Source organism: Sinocyclocheilus grahami, unplaced genomic scaffold, assembly GCF_001515645.1.
Source record: "Sinocyclocheilus grahami isolate Dianchi unplaced genomic scaffold, SAMN03320097.WGS_v1.1 scaffold121.1, whole genome shotgun sequence".
Classification (NCBI taxonomy): domain Eukaryota; kingdom Metazoa; phylum Chordata; class Actinopteri; order Cypriniformes; family Cyprinidae; genus Sinocyclocheilus; species Sinocyclocheilus grahami.
Window position 1 is genome coordinate 2,030,603 of NW_015505300.1, and position 18,539 is coordinate 2,049,141.

General features: G+C 36.4%; 1 protein-coding gene across 1 annotated transcript; it reads left to right on the top strand.

Moving 5' to 3' along the window:
* The first annotated feature begins 7,552 nt into the window (after positions 1-7,552).
* On the top strand, positions 7,553-9,686 carry LOC107589915 (dual specificity protein phosphatase 12-like). Its single transcript, XM_016278491.1, has 7 exons — positions 7,553-7,640; positions 7,932-8,200; positions 8,389-8,502; positions 8,586-8,704; positions 8,853-8,940; positions 9,047-9,227; positions 9,489-9,686. The coding sequence occupies exons 2-7, from the start codon at positions 7,938-7,940 to the stop codon at positions 9,636-9,638; spliced, it is 915 nt and encodes a 304-aa protein (XP_016133977.1). The 5' UTR covers positions 7,553-7,640; positions 7,932-7,937; the 3' UTR covers positions 9,639-9,686.
* The last annotated feature ends 8,853 nt before the right edge of the window (positions 9,687-18,539 follow it).

Consider the following 18,539-nt stretch of genomic DNA (forward strand, 5'->3'; position numbering starts at 1 on the left):
CCTCAGGAGGTTATTCAGAAGTCAGCAGCATTCAGATTGTTGAACTCCTGTTTCGGGGGACACTGAGAGAGAGAGCGTTAGTGATGACCACTCTGTCAGTCCGTGAGCTGGGCTGTCGAATGGGAAAAGCACACTGGCTCCCATCCTTGTAAAAACACAACATAAAAGAACACAGGGGGATGCTAACAAAGATGAATGGCTTCTCTTCCAACTCATTCCACACTAATCAGGGCCTTTTCATTTGTTCCCTGTTAGATAATGTAAATTTGTGGAGTCAAAGAAAGGGACTAAAAGGACAATTTATCAACCTCCCTTTTATCCCTCTAATGGAGCCACATGTTCCAGAGCATTACAATCGCCCTGAGCTGCAAAGAATATTAGAGCTGAAAAGAGGGTAACAAGAATGAGGATTAGATTTCAGTGCGAACACGAGCGACGTAACGATTCCCGGTGATGTATTCAATCCTGTTGCTTTTGTTAATGAGAGGATGGCAAACATGATTTTTTCTCTCAATGCAAATAGGTGTAATCGCTTTTTATATGGCTAATGGAATATTATGAAATTAAAGGAGATCAGGTGGTCGAAAGAAAGCTCTAAATCACTGCAGATTTGAGAGAAGGCTTGTGGGATTATCTTGTTGTTTGTCCACAACAATGGCTGCCAATGGACCATTCAGTTGCAGAGTGTTGGAGACCTCACCCTTGCAATCATCTATCACTAGTTAAAAGCAGAGCGGCCCACCCCATAACAGTCACTGCTCTGAGGCCAGCCGGGAGAAACGAGCAGTCTGGTCATCTCACCCTCAGACAACAGCCCGTGTCTGGGGGCACCATGTGGCAAATACAAGCACAGAGCCAGACAAATGTGTCACAAATGTCTAAAATGTTAATCTTAAAGCTAAATATCCATGCAAGTGTGATCAATATTTATCAATATCAAACCCTTACTTGCCTTTTTTTTGACTGATAAAGTGAATTACTGCTGCCATAATAATAAAAAGTAAATCTGAACAAAACAAGCCTAATTAATATTCTCTGGTTTTGTCTTAATATTTAGAGTTCAATACAAGTTACCATGAATTTGTAGATTATTAGGTTGAAAATAATTCTGAGTTGTGCCTTGTTTTCTTTTTTTAAAAAGGGAGGTTACAGAGTGAAACTTAATGAAAGTGAATAAGGTAGATTTCTTAATTTAAATGCAGAAATGTAAAATTATTTTGTAAAAGCACTTGTATAACTTTCTTTTTTCTATAGAAGACAAAACAAATGTCAAATATTGTAACTAAACAGTGTCGGTTCCCTTTGACTTCTATTGTACGGACGAAAAATACAATAGGAACCAAACTGTTTGGTTACCAAGATTCCTCAACATATCTTTTATGTTCCACAGAAGAAAATCATACAGGTAAGGAACATAAATGATGACAGAATTTTCATTTTGGGTGAATTATCACTTTAATTCCTCTGTTAAACTGTTGTTCTAATCATAATCATTTTATGGTTTAAGACAAACCAGTATCATGATAAAACAGCATAGAATTTTTTAAAAACAGTTACAAGCTGTCATGAGAGATTATTGGTTTTAGGTGTTATATGTCATGACGAAGAAGTAAAATTAGATTTTACACAGAAAAGTTTGCATGGAAGTTTTTTTTTTTTTTACAGTAAAATCATATTTACTCACATATTATGTTCATCTTATGGCTGTACTTTTGAAATTGAGCATTTTAACCTTTATGTTTAGGCCCCATTCACTTCCACTGTAAATGTCTCACTGTAACCCAGATTTGTACTTTTTAAAGAAAATAAAGGACAAATGCAACTTCATTTTTGTGGCAATCAATATTATGCCACAAGTGCTGCTGATTGAGCTTCACTTCTATTGAACCAGGAATATTGCTTTAAACCCTGCATGCAATAACAGTCAGCTTTTTATCTGATCGAGTGAAGTGAAAACCTGTTTGAGAAACAACCTTCCTCTTTGCTCGACTGATCATATCATAGGATAGATTGTGTGTGTGTGTGTGCGTTTGGGGGGTGGTTCTCCATCTGTCATACACTCATTAACAAAGCCCCTCATGTTTTAATCAGTCCCCATACGCAAACCACACACACACACACACACACACATATGTGTGAAACCACGCCATGTATCATCAATCACACAGGTCATTAATCTCTGAACACAAAAGCAAAACATGCTGCAATTTTTGGGTTTGAAACCTCTTTTTGGTGCAGACCATTTCAACAAATCACAAAAAAAAGCATGTCAATCTGCTTTAAATCAAGTTGTGTGATGAAAAGCATGATTGCAAGGCCATGGTGGGGTTTGGAGTGTGACTGTTTGAGGTTTTGGACAGGTGTCTTTTATACTGATAATGAGTTCAAACAGATGCCATTAATACAGGTAACGAGTGGAGGACAGAGGAGCCTCTTAAAGAAGAAGTTACAGGTCTGTGAGAGCCAGAAATCTTGCTTGTTTGTAGGTGACCAAATACTTATTTTACCGAGGAATTTACCAATTAATTCTTTAAAAATCCTACAATGTGATTTTCTGGATTTTTTTTTCTCATTTTGTCTCTCATAGTTGAGGTATACCTATGATGAAAATTACAGGCCTTTCTCATCTTTTTAAGTGGGAGAACTTGCACAATTGGTGGCTGACTAAATACTTTTTTGCCCCACTGTACATTAAGGGCCTAAATGCTGTTGCACACTAACTTCTTTGTATACAGGACAAAAATGATGACATTCACACATTTAAGAAAGAATAAGACATTCAAAGGAGTTATGAAAATAATTTGACTTTATCAAAAACTGTGTGATCCCCAGAAAACTTGGTTAAACTTCCAGCTTGGAAATCATTCCATAGTATTATGTCAGAGTGCTATAATATTAAATATCCTTCAGCTGCTTTGTGGACTGACAGTCACCACTGAGAAGCTACTAAATATTGTAAAAACGTAATTTTCTGTAAAGTTGCTTTGCAACAATTTGTATCGTGAAAAGCGCTATACAAATAAACTTGAATTGAATTGAACTTTGTGACCAAGTGAGAGAAAAGCCTTAAGCAAGAGAGCCGGAGCTGACCTTCAGGAAGAACTGCCAGCGTTACCTCACGAGTGGCGTCCTGCTACTCTTTCGCCATAGGATGTGCGTCATAAATCTTACTCAAGCCAAATGACAGACGAGCTCATGAGACGTGACCCATGACATTCTGATCAACACATAAGTACTAAACTTAAACCAACATGCAGGCGCACAAAGCTGGGGTAACTATAAAATATGTATCAAGGGAAGTGTATTTGTGGAAACCATTGTAAAACCAGCAAATCAGTATAAGGTTAAAGGTTTAAAGGTTTAAAGTCAAGAATGCATGTCTGAATCCCACCACGGATGAGTTTCTCCATAAGCTTTTCATTATTGGCTTTCAGTTGGTTTCTAATAAAAGTGAAACCATTTATTTATTTGCTGCAGTATACCTAAGTTTAGACTAAATTAGACTCACAGCACTTCAAAGAAATATCAGTATATAGCAATATTCCATAAACTATAAATATTCTATATAACACCACCAATTTCTCCACATGCATTTTTTTTCAAAATATGGAAAACATGAGAATAATGAAACTGAACTATATATAATTACAGAAAAGAATATCTGTAACATTTCATAATCACTCTAAAGTGAATGTGAAGTGAAAGTTTGTGAGTACTTCTTTCAGCATGATCATGGGATACTTTCTCTAGCGTCAGTAAAAAAGTAAATGCATATAAATAGAAAAGAGGAAATAACTGAGCGATCAGAAAATATATTACACAATGGTTTAATTAATCAATGTAGGTAAATGCAGGGACACACTTGGCAATGAAGCTCTCGTTTCTGGAAGCACTGAAATAGAAACAGCTGAAGTAAGACTACCCTGAGTGAACTTTAAAGAGGAAACAACAGGGCAAAATCAATTGTGCCTTAAGAACACAAACGTCTTGGGCTGCCAGCTGAGAACTAATGTTCTGATGCATTCTGCTTCAGCTCTGGTAGAGTCATTTGAACAAATAACAATCATGAGCACTGCAGGGAAGTTTCAAACAGGCTGCCAAGGCCAGGTGAATTTGAGGAAAGGTGCAGGTTATAGTAAGGAAGTTTTATTATATACACGAAAAGTATCTGGACGTCTTTGCAATATATAACGTTTTTATAACATATAACATTTAAAATGTATTTTATTAGTGTGTTTTAATATCGTACTCTATTTAAATGAATAGTTCACTCCAAAATAAAAATTTGCTGTAAATGTAAATTGGAGAAATTTAGCATTACATCACTTGCTCACCAATGGATCCTCTGCAGTCAAGTCAAGTCAAGTCACCTTTATTTATATAGCGCTTTTAACAATACAGATTGTGTCAAAGCAACTGAACAGCATTAATTAGGAAAATAGTGTGTCAATAATGCAAAATGACAATAGTAAACACTAATTTTTCAGTTAAAGACAGTTCATCATTCAATTCAGTGATGTCATCATCCAGCTCAGTTCAGTTTAAATAGTATCTTTGCAATCATTTGCAATCAAGTCAACGATATCGCTGGAAATGAAGTGTCCCCAACTAAGCAAGCCAGAGGCGACAGTGGCAAGGAACCAAAACTCCATCGGTGACAGAATGGAGAAAAAACCTTGGGAGAAACCAGGCTCAGTCGGGGGGCCAGTTCTCCTCTGACCAGACGAACCAGCAGTACGGAAAAATCAATTTAAGACGTAATAAAACAGACGATGAACAATATTAACAGCAATTATTATATGATGCAATCAAACTTATAGCAAAATGTGGTAGTTCTGTATGTTGTTTCAGGGTTGGCATCATCTGAGGTCCTCTGAGGAGTTGCATCATCTCTTCTCAGGTGTTCTGGATCCAGACTGAAGCTTGTGTAAATCCTAGTTACCACGGGATGTCAATCCCAGCAGAAACAGAGAAACAAATACAAACATAATTAGCGTAGCTGCTGTTCCAACCAAGCAAAAATGATTTGTTTAACCCAAACTAACGAATAATAATGTGCATTTGATTAGATATAACTGCAGTAAAAGATTATGAGATGCATTATTTGAATGCTTGGCCAAAGAGATGTGTCTTTAATCTAGATTTAAACAGAGAGAGTGTGTCTGAACCCCGAACGTTATCAGGAAGGCTATTCCAGAGTTTGGGAGCCAAATGCGAAAATGGGTGCCGTCAGAAAGACAGTCCAAACAGCTGCTAAAAATATCACAATAATTCACATGACTGCAGTCCATCAATTAACATCTTGTGAAGTGAAAAACTGCATAGGAAACATGCATGGATGAAGTTGTGTGGATTATTATGATGTTTTTATCAGCTGTTTGAACTCTCATAATGCAACATTTTTCCAAATCCGTTCCGATGAAGACACAAACTCATCTACATCTTGGATGGCTTGAGGGTGAGTACATTTTTATTTTTGGGTGAAATATTTCTTTAATCTAATCATTTCATATAAATAGGTTTGTAAGGTTTTAAATGATCAATCATGGATCAAGCTGACATCCTCAAAGCAAGCAAGCAGGCAAATAAATAAATAATTGCCACACCAAAAAATACCCAGAAAAGTTAAGTTAGTTCTGAGAAAAGGTCTTATATAATTTATTTGGAGACTTGGTTTGATAGTTCATGCAATTCATGCATTAAAATGTTCATATAATTTTTGTCAAACTAGTCAAACTGTCAAAAAAGTTCAGTGTAAGAGTGACCAAGAGACCAGTTACAGCACAGAGCGTCTGAAATCTTGAGAGAAACAGTACAGATTTCAACAATATTTTCAGTTCTTAGGTCTTCATTTGTATCAAAACTTGTGACAATTTCTGACAAATTTCTGACAAGGATAACATGTGACACCTAGAAGACAAAAGACAAAACGTAATGTTTTAGTCTCTTGGCCTAACCATTTGAATAAGAAATCAACAGGCTCTTTGGCACAAACCAAATTGCTGATTGTGAATACTGTAGTAAGTGAAAGTTATAAGTCTTTAATTTAGGATAAATACTTCAGTCTTCTTTTCTAAAGACAAATTTATATTTATGTAAACGCAAAATGTATTTGCGTATGCCCTTTTAGATCATTTGATTTTGTCTAGAAGAATCATTGAGCGTAAATGACATTTCCTTCATGGAAAATATTGAGTAAGGAGGAACTTTCAACAATGATCTGTACTATTCATTTCCTATCAATGTCCTGTTGCAAGAGCAAATGAAGTTTTGTAACTCTTAATGTCATGAATGGTGCAGGAGAAGGCTGTTGAGGTCTGCACAGATGTTCATTTCTAGGAAGCATCAGTCCTTATTGCTTTAAGCCCTTAATCCTAAATCTGCCTTTGTGGGTCTAGACAAATTGAAGATTCTGGTGCAAATTTCTGATGCTCTTACCAAAATCAATAACCCTAATCATCACGTGACAGTTGCTGACAAAGGGAAAAAAAATTGAACAACGTGTGCTTCTGCTAATCTGGGTTTCATGTGATAATCAGTTTTCCTGTGCATCCCAGGAAAGACATACGTGCAACAGGTTGGACAGGGATTCTGAGGGACCATGTGAGGCTAAGTTGGACTTGTCCTGAGAGGACCAGTCAGATTAAAACACAGGCATCTGCTCTGTAACGGGTACAGTGACTTGTTTATGTGTTCATCAAGATGCCATGTAGAATGAATACTCCGCCATCATGCTCACCGAAGACTTCTAATCCCACTGTAGTCTAATATCTCTGAGAAAAGACACAATGATCAGGAATGAGGTAAGGATTAGCATTTATGTAAGTGAAAAAGACAGCATGTGCTGGACATGAGGTGCAGTGGACTGGACTCCTTCACTCTTGTTTAAATGTCATAGTTTTGGCTGCCATTAAGCATGCAGGACAGCCAAAAGCTTTGCTAAAGGGGTAGAGCTACAGGTCTAGACCACACCACGGGAAATGACAGGATGCAAAAGAGATCTGAAGCTCAAATAAAATCGAATAGGCCTACAGTGCAGATCCCCGAGTTGGCAATATTGAAAGGCACGTAAAATTATGTTTTAAACTTATTATGGTTCTACAATAAATCTGGACCCTGGTCTCTTGTTCTCGAGGAACTCTTGGCTGAACATGCCGATGGCAGCTCACACTACAACACTAGAAAGTTATGTCTAAAAATGGAGCAGACTTGTAGGCCAGTTGAAGAGTGTTTCTAGGCCTAATTTTATTTTACCCGTGTCCATATCAATTACAGTTAGCTTAATGTGTACGCGCTCACATTGAAATTCAATTCAATTTGAAAAATAACAATGTAAACATGCATATATCAGTGTCTTTATATGCTCATAGACATGCATACATTTGAGCAAATTTAGCAAAATAAATCACATAGACAGGAATGACAACATCTTCGCTTGCGATTCCTCGCTATACAAATCATACCACGTTTTTCAATATTGCAATATAAACATCAAGTATTTATTTATTTCATATTAACGCCCTCTAGAGGCATTGTGAAGCCTTAATAATAACAACGTTCTGCCCGGAACTAACAAGTTGATTTTGTTTCCGACGGACATTTTATTAAAGCCGAACGTCCTTCTTGACAGCAAGTAACACGTGAGTTCATTAGCGTTGATGTTTACACTAAAGTCTAACTAAGAAGAGCTGCAGACAGAATGATTTTGAATGTATTAAATCGACAGCTAATGTAACGATTTAGTTCAAAACTTACTGAATAGCCCAGGAAATGTAGCAGTTATTAGCAGAAGTGTAGCTAAGAAATTTATTTTTTGAATATCTTCTCGCCTATTTAATCGGAGCGGGTCTATTTAATGAGTTGTGCCGCGTTTATTTACTGCTACGTTTTCTCTCAGTGCATTGATGAAAGGTGTTTGTGTCTTTACTCAGTCAACCATGATCGGAGTGGAGGCTGGGCTCTACATCGGATCTGTGTCCGATCTGAAGGACGCTCAGAGCCTGATAGACGCAGGTGTAACACACATACTCACCGTTGACTCAGAGCAAGCTGCTGTCACTGGGTTCCACACCAAATTTGTCCGAGCTCTGGATGATGCGTCCACGGATCTTCTGAGCAGACTGGATGACTGTGTCAGCTTCATATGTGAAGCTCTCGGAACACACTCTGAATCCAAATCATCAGCAGTTCTTGTGCATTGGTATAATTGATAATAACTTTAATTAATCATTTTAAGAAACACTGCAGTATATAATACCCAACAGTGCATTGGTTAATAAACATTCAGATAATTACCAATGTGATAAAAAAAATCAATGTATTCATTGTAATATTCAGATTTTTCCTTTGACAAGTTTTTAAAATTAATTAAAGAATTCATTTTTGTAGCCATGTAGGGCAAAGTAGAAGTGCTGCTGTGGTGACTGCTTACCTGATGAAAACACAACATCTGAATTTACAGGATGCATATACTAAACTCCGAAACTTAAAACCAGATGTTAAGTAAGTGCTTTTCATTATTTATCTTGTAATGAGAGCACTTGTGAGAGCATTATTATTGAAGAGCGTTCCACTCATTTTCTCAGAATGAATGAAGAATTTATGGACCAGCTGGCACTTTATGAATTAATGGATTGTAAAGTAGACACCACAGATCCCTTATATAAACAGTTTAGGTTGAAGAAAATTACAGAGAAATATACAGGTATGTACATAATTTCCTTTTTTTGCTAAAAACAGTGTACACGTGGGATGTGATTTTCATTCAGCTTTCTGCACGCTTTAATATGAATACACCAATGAAAGAAACGTATTAGCACTCATATAGAAGTCATGTATTTTGATCAATTCAGAACTCCAGAAGGTGCCAAAAGATGTCTTCGCTGTTGACCCTGCACAAACCCAGAATGCAGAAGCTGTATACAGATGTAGAAAGTGCAGGTCAAATGTATTTGGTGTTTTATTTGATCCTGTTTACATCCTCTCAAATTAATTTGAATTCATGACACTGAAGTCATAACCTGCTGTTGTCTTTTGCTCCCAACAGACGCACACTTTTCCGTCGCTCCAGCATTCTCAGTCACTGTGTGGGAAGTGGAGCCTCTGCGTTCTCTCATAAGAAGACGAGGATAGTGAGTGATGGTGAGGATCAGAGACAGTGCACATCCTACTTTATAGAGCCGGTGCAATGGATGGAGCCAGCCTTACTAGGTGTTATGGATGGACAGGTAATACCGCACTGCTTCACACATCTGGACACACAATTAAATAGAATTAACTGTCCATTTGTTTAATGCTCAAAACATACAAGTATATTCTTTGATTATTGGGAAAGAAAAAGGGTTAGCTTTAATATTGATCATTTATTTAAAAGGTTAAAGAGATTGCATGATATTTTGTGCTAGGGAGGCTAGAGATGTGTGTACTATTTTGTTTCTTTGTTTTTAAATAGCATTTCAAAGTAAAATCTTGTAAATTCTCTCTTGTAGCTTTTGTGTCCCAAGTGCAGCTCAAAGCTGGGCTCCTTTAACTGGTATGGCGAACAGTGTTCGTGTGGGCGCTGGGTAACACCAGCCTTCCAGATGCACAAGAACAGAGTGGATGAAATCAAACATATCAGTATATCTGCAATCAAATGACCCGCAAATAAAGATCTGTATCATATGCTCAGAGTCTTCAGTGTCACATGCTCCTTCAGAAATCATTCTAATATGCTAATTTACTGCTCCGGAAACATTTATTATAATGATCAATGTTGCAAACAGATGTTGCTTAATGTTTTTATGGAAACCCTGATGCTATTTTGTCAGGATTCTTTGATGAATAGAAAGTTTAAAACGATACCAGTTTTAAATAGAAATCTCTTCTAACATTATAATTGTCTTTACTGTTATTTTTTAACAGTTTAATGTATCCTTGCTGAGTAAAAGTATGAGTTTCTTTAGAAAAAAAAATCTTACTGACCCCAAACCTTTGAACATTAGTCCATATTCAGGATATGTTTTATTGGTTCTGTCTTTTTTCATAAATAGTTGAGTATGGTTGATTTAACCAACTTTTGCATTCCCACTGTAAATGAACATCATTAGTCCTCACAAAAGACCTCAAATGTGCTGCAGACGTGGGTTTTCCATCCTGTAGGTGGCGACAGATAGCTAGTACTGTGCAGTTGGACTACATTTTGCATGATATTGAAAACCGAGAAGAACAAATGAATAACTATGCCTGTTTACACTGGTGCTATAAATGACATATGATCAGCATTTAATGCAGACGTGAGACTATTTGACTTGGCAATGGAGTAGATGTGTTAGTGTACTGCATTAATCTAACAGACTTGGCTTCCGGCTTGCTTAATCTGCTGCTATAGAAAAAGTAAAAAACTGCTCACATAAATTATAAATTGCCATCAAGTGCCTTATTTGCAGTGCCACAGAAAACAGTTCCCCCATTGGACTTCATGTACTGTGTATTTGTATGAAATGTAGCACTAGTACAGATTCATGACCATGTGGTTTCTTCTAGGCCCTCAGTTCATAGATGTTTATTGAGGGAGTCTTGAGTGACATTGTGGGTGGTTATGGCATTGAGTTGTGAGATCCTGTTGTGTTTATGAGGGTCATATCCTCCATGTAATGACCTGAACCCTCTCTGTGAAGTTGTGAATGAGTGAAGAGCCACCCGCTGCATAAGAGAGACTCCCATCAGCTGAGAGAGGAGCAGGATTTCGGGAATAGACTCCTCAAATTGAAATTCTCTTACACAGTATATGCAGTCGTTTTTGCTTTGCCAAGAACATTTAAATATTAATATAATCGAATAGATGTTTTGGCAGGAATATATGTGGTTCACTGAGATCACAGAAAAGAAACCAGGAAAATGCTCTTTAGGGTCATGGTGTTGGTTAGAGCTGAGATGGAGGTGTGGAAAAGCTAGGCATCTGATTGGTTCAGAGACTCGCTTAAAGCTGTAATCAGGCACATTCGTGTGACAGTCTTGACCTTTTCAATAGCAGCAATTTGGCCTAAAATACATGTTTTTTGTTTATACTTTCCTTTCAAGAGTATAGTTAGTGTAAATAACAGTTTTTACAGACATGCCATACATCTGGAAATAAGAAAAGATGCTGCTCTTACAAATGGAACAGACAGTATTACCTCAATTGTGAAATTGGTATTGGCTGGGTGACTGAAGCGAAAGAAAGTGTAGATGCTGTTATTCGCCTTTATTACTCTGTCCCAGTGTAAGTTTTTTTTTTTATAAGGGTTTAAAGTCAATAGAACAGTTGTTTAGCCTGGTTGTTGGCATTTTCTAAAGTAATTCCAAAGTCAAAATGTTAATTTAACATAAACGTGTAAAACAAAAAGAGAGAAGCTAATGTGCCACAACATGTTAATAAAGGCATCCTGTTCATTGTTGAAAACATCAACTTTCCAAATAAATACAGTTTTAAAGAGATTTTGTTATTTGTGACCCTGGACCACAAAACCAGTAATAAAGGTCAATTTTTCGAAATTGAGATTTATTCATCATCTGAAAGCTGAATAAATAAGCTTTCCATCGATGTATGGTTTGTTAGAATAGGACAATATTTGGCTGAGATGCAACTATTTGAATATCTGGAATCTGAGGGTGCAAAAAAAATCTAAATATTGAGAAAATCGCCTTTAAAGTTGTCCAAATGAAGTTCTTAGCAATGCATATTACTAATCAAAAATTAAGTTTTGATATATTTACGGTAAGAAATTTACAAAATATCTTTATGGAACATGATCTTTACGTAATATCCTAATAATTTTTGGCATAAAACAAAAATCGATAATTTTATTTAAACAATGTTTTTTTGGCTATTGCTAAAAATATACCCCAGCAACTTAAGACTGGTTTTGTGGTCCAGGGTCACATTTAGGACTTACATTGCAAAGATGAAAACAGTTGTTCAGAATTGAACAAAACTAAGTCAAGAAACATTGTTCAAAATATCTGTGTTACAAGAAAGTAAGATTTTATTTTGGGGTAAACTATCCCTGTAAAATGACCCAAAATATCTTATCTAAAAAGTATATGCAGATGTGCATGATAGCAATACATTTGCAGTTCCACATTTGAAAGTAATTAACATTGCAAGTATTTATTTTTCTCGAATGAGTCCATGTAGTAACACAAACAAGCGATAGACTGTTTCCTTCCTTCCTGCAGATCTGTGAATCGAATGTAACAGGATTTGTGTAACAGCAGTATTAAACCACAGATTTCTATGGATCAGATGTTGAGCACATTGATGGACTTCACTGCTTACACAATGTCTGAGCCCATTAAACTGGCCTATACAACGAAATAAGCTGCAGAAAACTCATTCGAATGCGACTAGAATTTCACCTCGTTGCCTTGTTCAGAGATGTAGTACAGTACATCTTTGAAACCACGAATCAAAGTTTGTGGTTAAATTCTGTTGTTAATGTATCAGAATAATTAATGGGGTCAGGAAAACAAGGAGAGGTTTTAAGCTCTTATTAAATAAAAAATGAAAATCACAGGAGGAACGTCATGGCAGTATAGACAAGACAAAGAACTGACTGCTCTTACAAATGGAACAGACAGTATTACCTCAATTGTGAAATTGGTATTGGCTGGGTGACTGAAGCGAAAGAAAGTGTAGATGCTGTTATTCGCCTTTATTACTCTGTCCCAGTGTAAGTTTTTTTTTTTATAAGGGTTTAAAGTCAATAGAACAGTTGTTTAGCCTGGTTGTTGGCATTTTCTAAAGTAATTCCAAAGTCAAAATGTTAATTTAACATAAACGTGTAAAACAAAAAGAGAGAAGCTAATGTGCCACAACATGTTAATAAAGGCATCCTGTTCATTGTTGAAAACATCAACTTTCCAAATAAATACAGTTTTAAAGAGATTTTGTTATTTGTGACCCTGGACCACAAAACCAGTAATAAAGGTCAATTTTTCGAAATTGAGATTTATTCATCATCTGAAAGCTGAATAAATAAGCTTTCCATCGATGTATGGTTTGTTAGAATAGGACAATATTTGGCTGAGATGCAACTATTTGAATATCTGGAATCTGAGGGTGCAAAAAAAATCTAAATATTGAGAAAATCGCCTTTAAAGTTGTCCAAATGAAGTTCTTAGCAATGCATATTACTAATCAAAAATTAAGTTTTGATATATTTACGGTAAGAAATTTACAAAATATCTTTATGGAACATGATCTTTACGTAATATCCTAATAATTTTTGGCATAAAACAAAAATCGATAATTTTATTTAAACAATGTTTTTTTGGCTATTGCTAAAAATATACCCCAGCAACTTAAGACTGGTTTTGTGGTCCAGGGTCACATTTAGGACTTACATTGCAAAGATGAAAACAGTTGTTCAGAATTGAACAAAACTAAGTCAAGAAACATTGTTCAAAATATCTGTGTTATAAGAAAGTAAGATTTTATTTTGGGGTAAACTATCCCTGTAAAATGACCCAAAATATCTTATCTAAAAAGTATATGCAGATGTGCATGATAGCAATACATTTGCAGTTCCACATTTGAAAGTAATTAACATTGCAAGTATTTATTTTTCTCGAATGAGTCCATGTAGTAACACAAACAAGTGATAGACTGTTTCCTTCCTTCCTGCAGATCTGTGAATCGAATAGAGATTTTGTTATTTGTGACCCTGGACCACAAAACCAGTAATAAAGGTCAATTTTTCGAAATTGAGATTTATTCATCATCTGAAAGCTGAATAAATAAGCTTTCCATCGATGTATGGTTTGTTAGAATAGGACAATATTTGGCTGAGATGCAACTATTTGAATATCTGGAATCTGAGGGTGCAAAAAAAATCTAAATATTGAGAAAATCGCCTTTAAAGTTGTCCAAATGAAGTTCTTAGCAATGCATATTACTAATCAAAAATTAAGTTTTGATATATTTACGGTAAGAAATTTACAAAATATCTTTATGGAACATGATCTTTACGTAATATCCTAATAATTTTTGGCATAAAACAAAAATCGATAATTTTATTTAAACAATGTTTTTTTGGCTATTGCTAAAAATATACCCCAGCAACTTAAGACTGGTTTTGTGGTCCAGGGTCACATTTAGGACTTACATTGCAAAGATGAAAACAGTTGTTCAGAATTGAACAAAACTAAGTCAAGAAACATTGTTCCCTCCCCCTGTTCCGCCTCCACTCCACCGCCCTCCGGAATCGTGAAGGGGGGGGGGCGGCTCTGTCACGAATCCGGTCAACGAACTTTCCTATTCATTGACTCTCGCACTACACAAACTGTTGCATAGCACCCCGGACTGCATTTCCCATCATGCATTGCACTGATTGCACTCAGCACGAATTGCACACACCTGTTTAGACTGATTGCAACCAGCTGTTTCATAGCACTCAGTCACTATATAACACCCACTCTTATCCCTTCCCTCTGCCGAGTATTGTTTCAGCATTTATCACTCCCCTAGAGATAGCTACTTTACGGAGCCCTTGTCATTTCCTTAGCCCTTGTCATTGCCCTAGCCTTAGCCCTTGTCATTTCGCCTTAGCCTTAGCCCTAGTCATTTCTCAGCCTTAGCCTTAGCCCTAGTCATTTGCCTTAGCCTTCTCGGTTTCTGATCTTCGCCTGGTTCCCTGGATTCACCCCTTTTGTCTTGCCCCTTTTGATTCTGTCTGCCGATCGTCGACCTGCTCTAGCCCTAGGACTATTCTTGTGTTTTGCCCACCATATACCTGTTTGCCCTCATCTGACCCATGCCTGTTTCATGACCACGTCTCTGTCTTCGTTTCAATAAAGCTTGCATATGGATCCGCACGTCTCACGTCTCGTCAGCCCCGTAACAATTGGAGAGCCTCAGATTCTAATATTGAAGAAACTTGTGTTGCCACAAAGAGGATATGTGTGAGGTTTTGCAATGTGTGTTCAATTGAGGATTGGTTCTTTAAAGAGTTTTGCTGCAGTAAGCAGAGCAGCAAAGAAAAACTTTTTAAAATATTTAACTACTCTTACTCATTTCATGTCAATTGGATGTTCCGTCCATCTTAGTGTTTACAGAAGCATGATTTGAAGAATAAGGTTCCTGTCACCCATCTTTGCCATATTTACAGTGGGTAGGTTTTTTGCTGAGCATGATTGCTCAGGCTTTTTCCTCATACATATCAGACCTTTATTCCAAATCCAGAAAAGTTTTTTTTTTTTCTATGGACCTCACAGATGGCTGTGCTCCCAGATCTGGAAAGGTTTCTTTGGAAACCAAATACAACATTGTGGTTGGAACCCAAACTGCTTTAAAGTCAACGTTATTAGATGGCCTACACAAACTGACCCCAGAGCAGGTCTGAAGATGAGCTGACTGAGGGGTTTCTGCTGCAGGAGGACATTGAAGACATTCTCTTTTGACTTTTTCATGTGTATCAGTGAATAGATGGACAGTGAGGATCACTGAAGCACTGGTCATATTAATGATGGATTATTCTATAGACCGATGTTTGGACAGAATTGAATGTTTAAGATGGTCCTTTTCTTTTTCTTCTCTGCACAAAAGCATGTGAATGAAATGGCGCACCAGCAATTTGGCCTCCCCTCCCAAAGTGTTGTGCAATCTCTCCACTCTGGGTTTTCCATTTCCCGTTCCTTCACTGGTGATAGAAATCCTTCTCAAAGTTCACTCCACTGTAAAATCTGCATCCAGTCATGGCTCTGTTGAAAAGTTCTATATGTCGATATGTAGAAATCAAGAGTTTGGGGTCAGTAGGATTTTTATTTATTTAATACTTTTACTCAGCCAGGGTGTGTTAAATTGATAAACGTAAACAGACAGTAAAGACTTTTACATTTTTTACTTAAGATTTCTATTGCAAATAGAACTTTTTTTTTTTTTTAACTTTCTGTTCTTCAAAGAATCCTAAAAAATGTACCATGTTTTCCACAAAAATATTAAGCAGCACAACTGTTATCTACACTGAAGATAATACTCATCAATGAAAATGTATCATGGTTTCCAAAAAATGAATAAGTAGCCAAACTGTTTTCAACATTCGTAATAAGAGATGTTTCTTGCAAATCAGCATATTAGAGTGATTTCTGAAGGACACTGAAGACTGGCTGCTGAAAAATCAGCTTTGCCATCAGGAAAAAATTACATTTGAAAACTAAATTATAGAAATATATTTCTAAAAATAGAAAACAGTGGTTTTAAATTGCAATAATACTTCATAATTACAATTTGACTGTATTTTTGATCAAAATGAATGTATAGCCTTGGTGTGCGTAAGAGATTTCTTTCAAAAATATTAATCTTACCGACCCTAAACTTTTGAACGGTAGTGTATATACTTACAATTTATTTCCTATATTTTATATCCAACATACTTATTTACACTCATAAACTCCATCCCCTTCCACTTGGATAACCAGTTGGGTAATGGTTAGAGAGTCGGACTTGTAACCCAAAGGTTGTGGGTTTGAGTCTCGTACCGGCAGGGAATGTAGGTGGGGGGAGTGAATGTACAGCGCTCTCTTCCACCTTCAGTACCACGACTGAGGTGCCCTTGAGCAAGACACCGAATCCCCAACTGCTCCCCGGGTGCCGCAGCAAAAAAAATGTCTGTCCACTGCTTTGGGTGTGTGTTCACTGCTGTGTGTGTGCACATTGGATGGGGAAAAATGCAGAGCACTAATTCTGAGTATGGGTCACCATACTTGGCCATGTCACTTTAATACATCAAATTACATCTCTATTCCACACTATATGACAGCTATAATGCTTGTATATGGTACCTGGAAAATTGCTTAATTTTTCAACGAGCCGTGGTAATTATGCTACATTTAATGATTGTATATGTCTTTCTTTCCATTGCTGCAGCTGCACCTGTTTGTTAGGTGTTGTTTTTCACAGCTGTGCTCTACAGTGGGTGGCAGCAGCTGGAACATGAATCACTGAACATGTGTTGGGCTTTAATATACCTGTGACATGTTCCACTGCATAGTTCTGTAACTCATCATACCGCGTGTTGGCAGGATGATAGTCGTTTGTCGATTCAGAAAATGTCAGAAAAAGTAAAGCCATTGCAAAATATAGACATGCAATAACCAGCTGAATGAGATTTAGCTGCTGTCTGGCCACAGTTTTCAGGGTTAGTTTGGAGATTTGCCACATTGTATTTGCTTTAGAGAGTGCCGAGTAGAAAATGACAACATGAAACTTACATTTCCAACTTGCTTTGACTTCAAACCCACACTGAATTTTAATTTTGAAAACAAATGGCTATTCATCTCTCATGCCATGCATGTGTGTGTCTGAGTCTCTGAGAGATTCTATAATCAGTGAAATTGTTGAAACCGCCTTTCAGTCACACTTATCCTGCTTTACAGGCTCTGATTTTGATTTGTGTGCATGGCTTTATTTTTCAAGTCTCTTGTAATCATCCAGTCAACAGGAGCACAGAACCCCTGACTGAAAACACTGACCACATGAAAAGAACATACACGACTTTGAAATTCCGTCACCAATGCAATATTCATAGCTAAAATAAGTCAGGAAATTTTTTATTTAACTTGATTGTTTGGAGTAAGGTTTGACAACCAGAAGACATAGAGAACATTGTGAAAAATAGTGAGCTTGTAAGTGTGCAGTAATACAGTTTTACAGTCATGGAAAATGCTAAAATTATTAAAATATCTTGCAAATAGTCGCTTGAATACGTCCGAAATGTCCTGTTTTACTCTGATATTCTCCAAAATGTGTTTGTAAGAAAGTGTTTTCTAACATAACATTTTTTACAATTTGTTTTGGCAAATAATGTTGTTAATATATAATTAAATTATTGTAGATGTTTTACTAGTGTCTGATTCTGTTTCAGAGGGCTCTTAACACTTAAAGACTTACTGTATCTTGTTTGATATGCACATTTCTAAGGCCTCTAAATTATCAACATGAACAAAACTTGCTGAAAAAACTGTGGTACACAAGCTATATCCCTTCTGTCGTCTGATTGATAATTCATACTAGCAAGTAAAAAGCCTTTTAAATAAATACAATTCTGTCTATTATTTGATATGTCAGGCTTTACAGGGTTACATTTGTGAAATGTACTTGGAATTGCTATTTGGGTAACACTTTAGAATAATGGTCCGTTGTTAACAAGTAACTATGCAGGAAGTAATAGGTAGTACTACATTAACACTTAACTTAATACTATTAACTAATAGAGAAGTGAGATTAACTAAGCAGTAAGTAGTAGCAAATTTAGGACAAAGGTAGTTACTTATTAGATATTTGATAATTATTAAATAAAAACATCCTCATTGAGAACTACTTGTGAACTATGACCAATTAATAAAGAATAACCAATTAATTACTAACAACAGTAACTTCTTAAAAGTGAACAATTGGGTTCTTTGTGGAAACTAATTTATGAATATGATATCCCCCAAATAAGTCGGCTACATTTTAAAATTGTGACTACTACTCTTACGAAAGGATGGATGTTCAAACTTAAACATAGAATAATAATAAA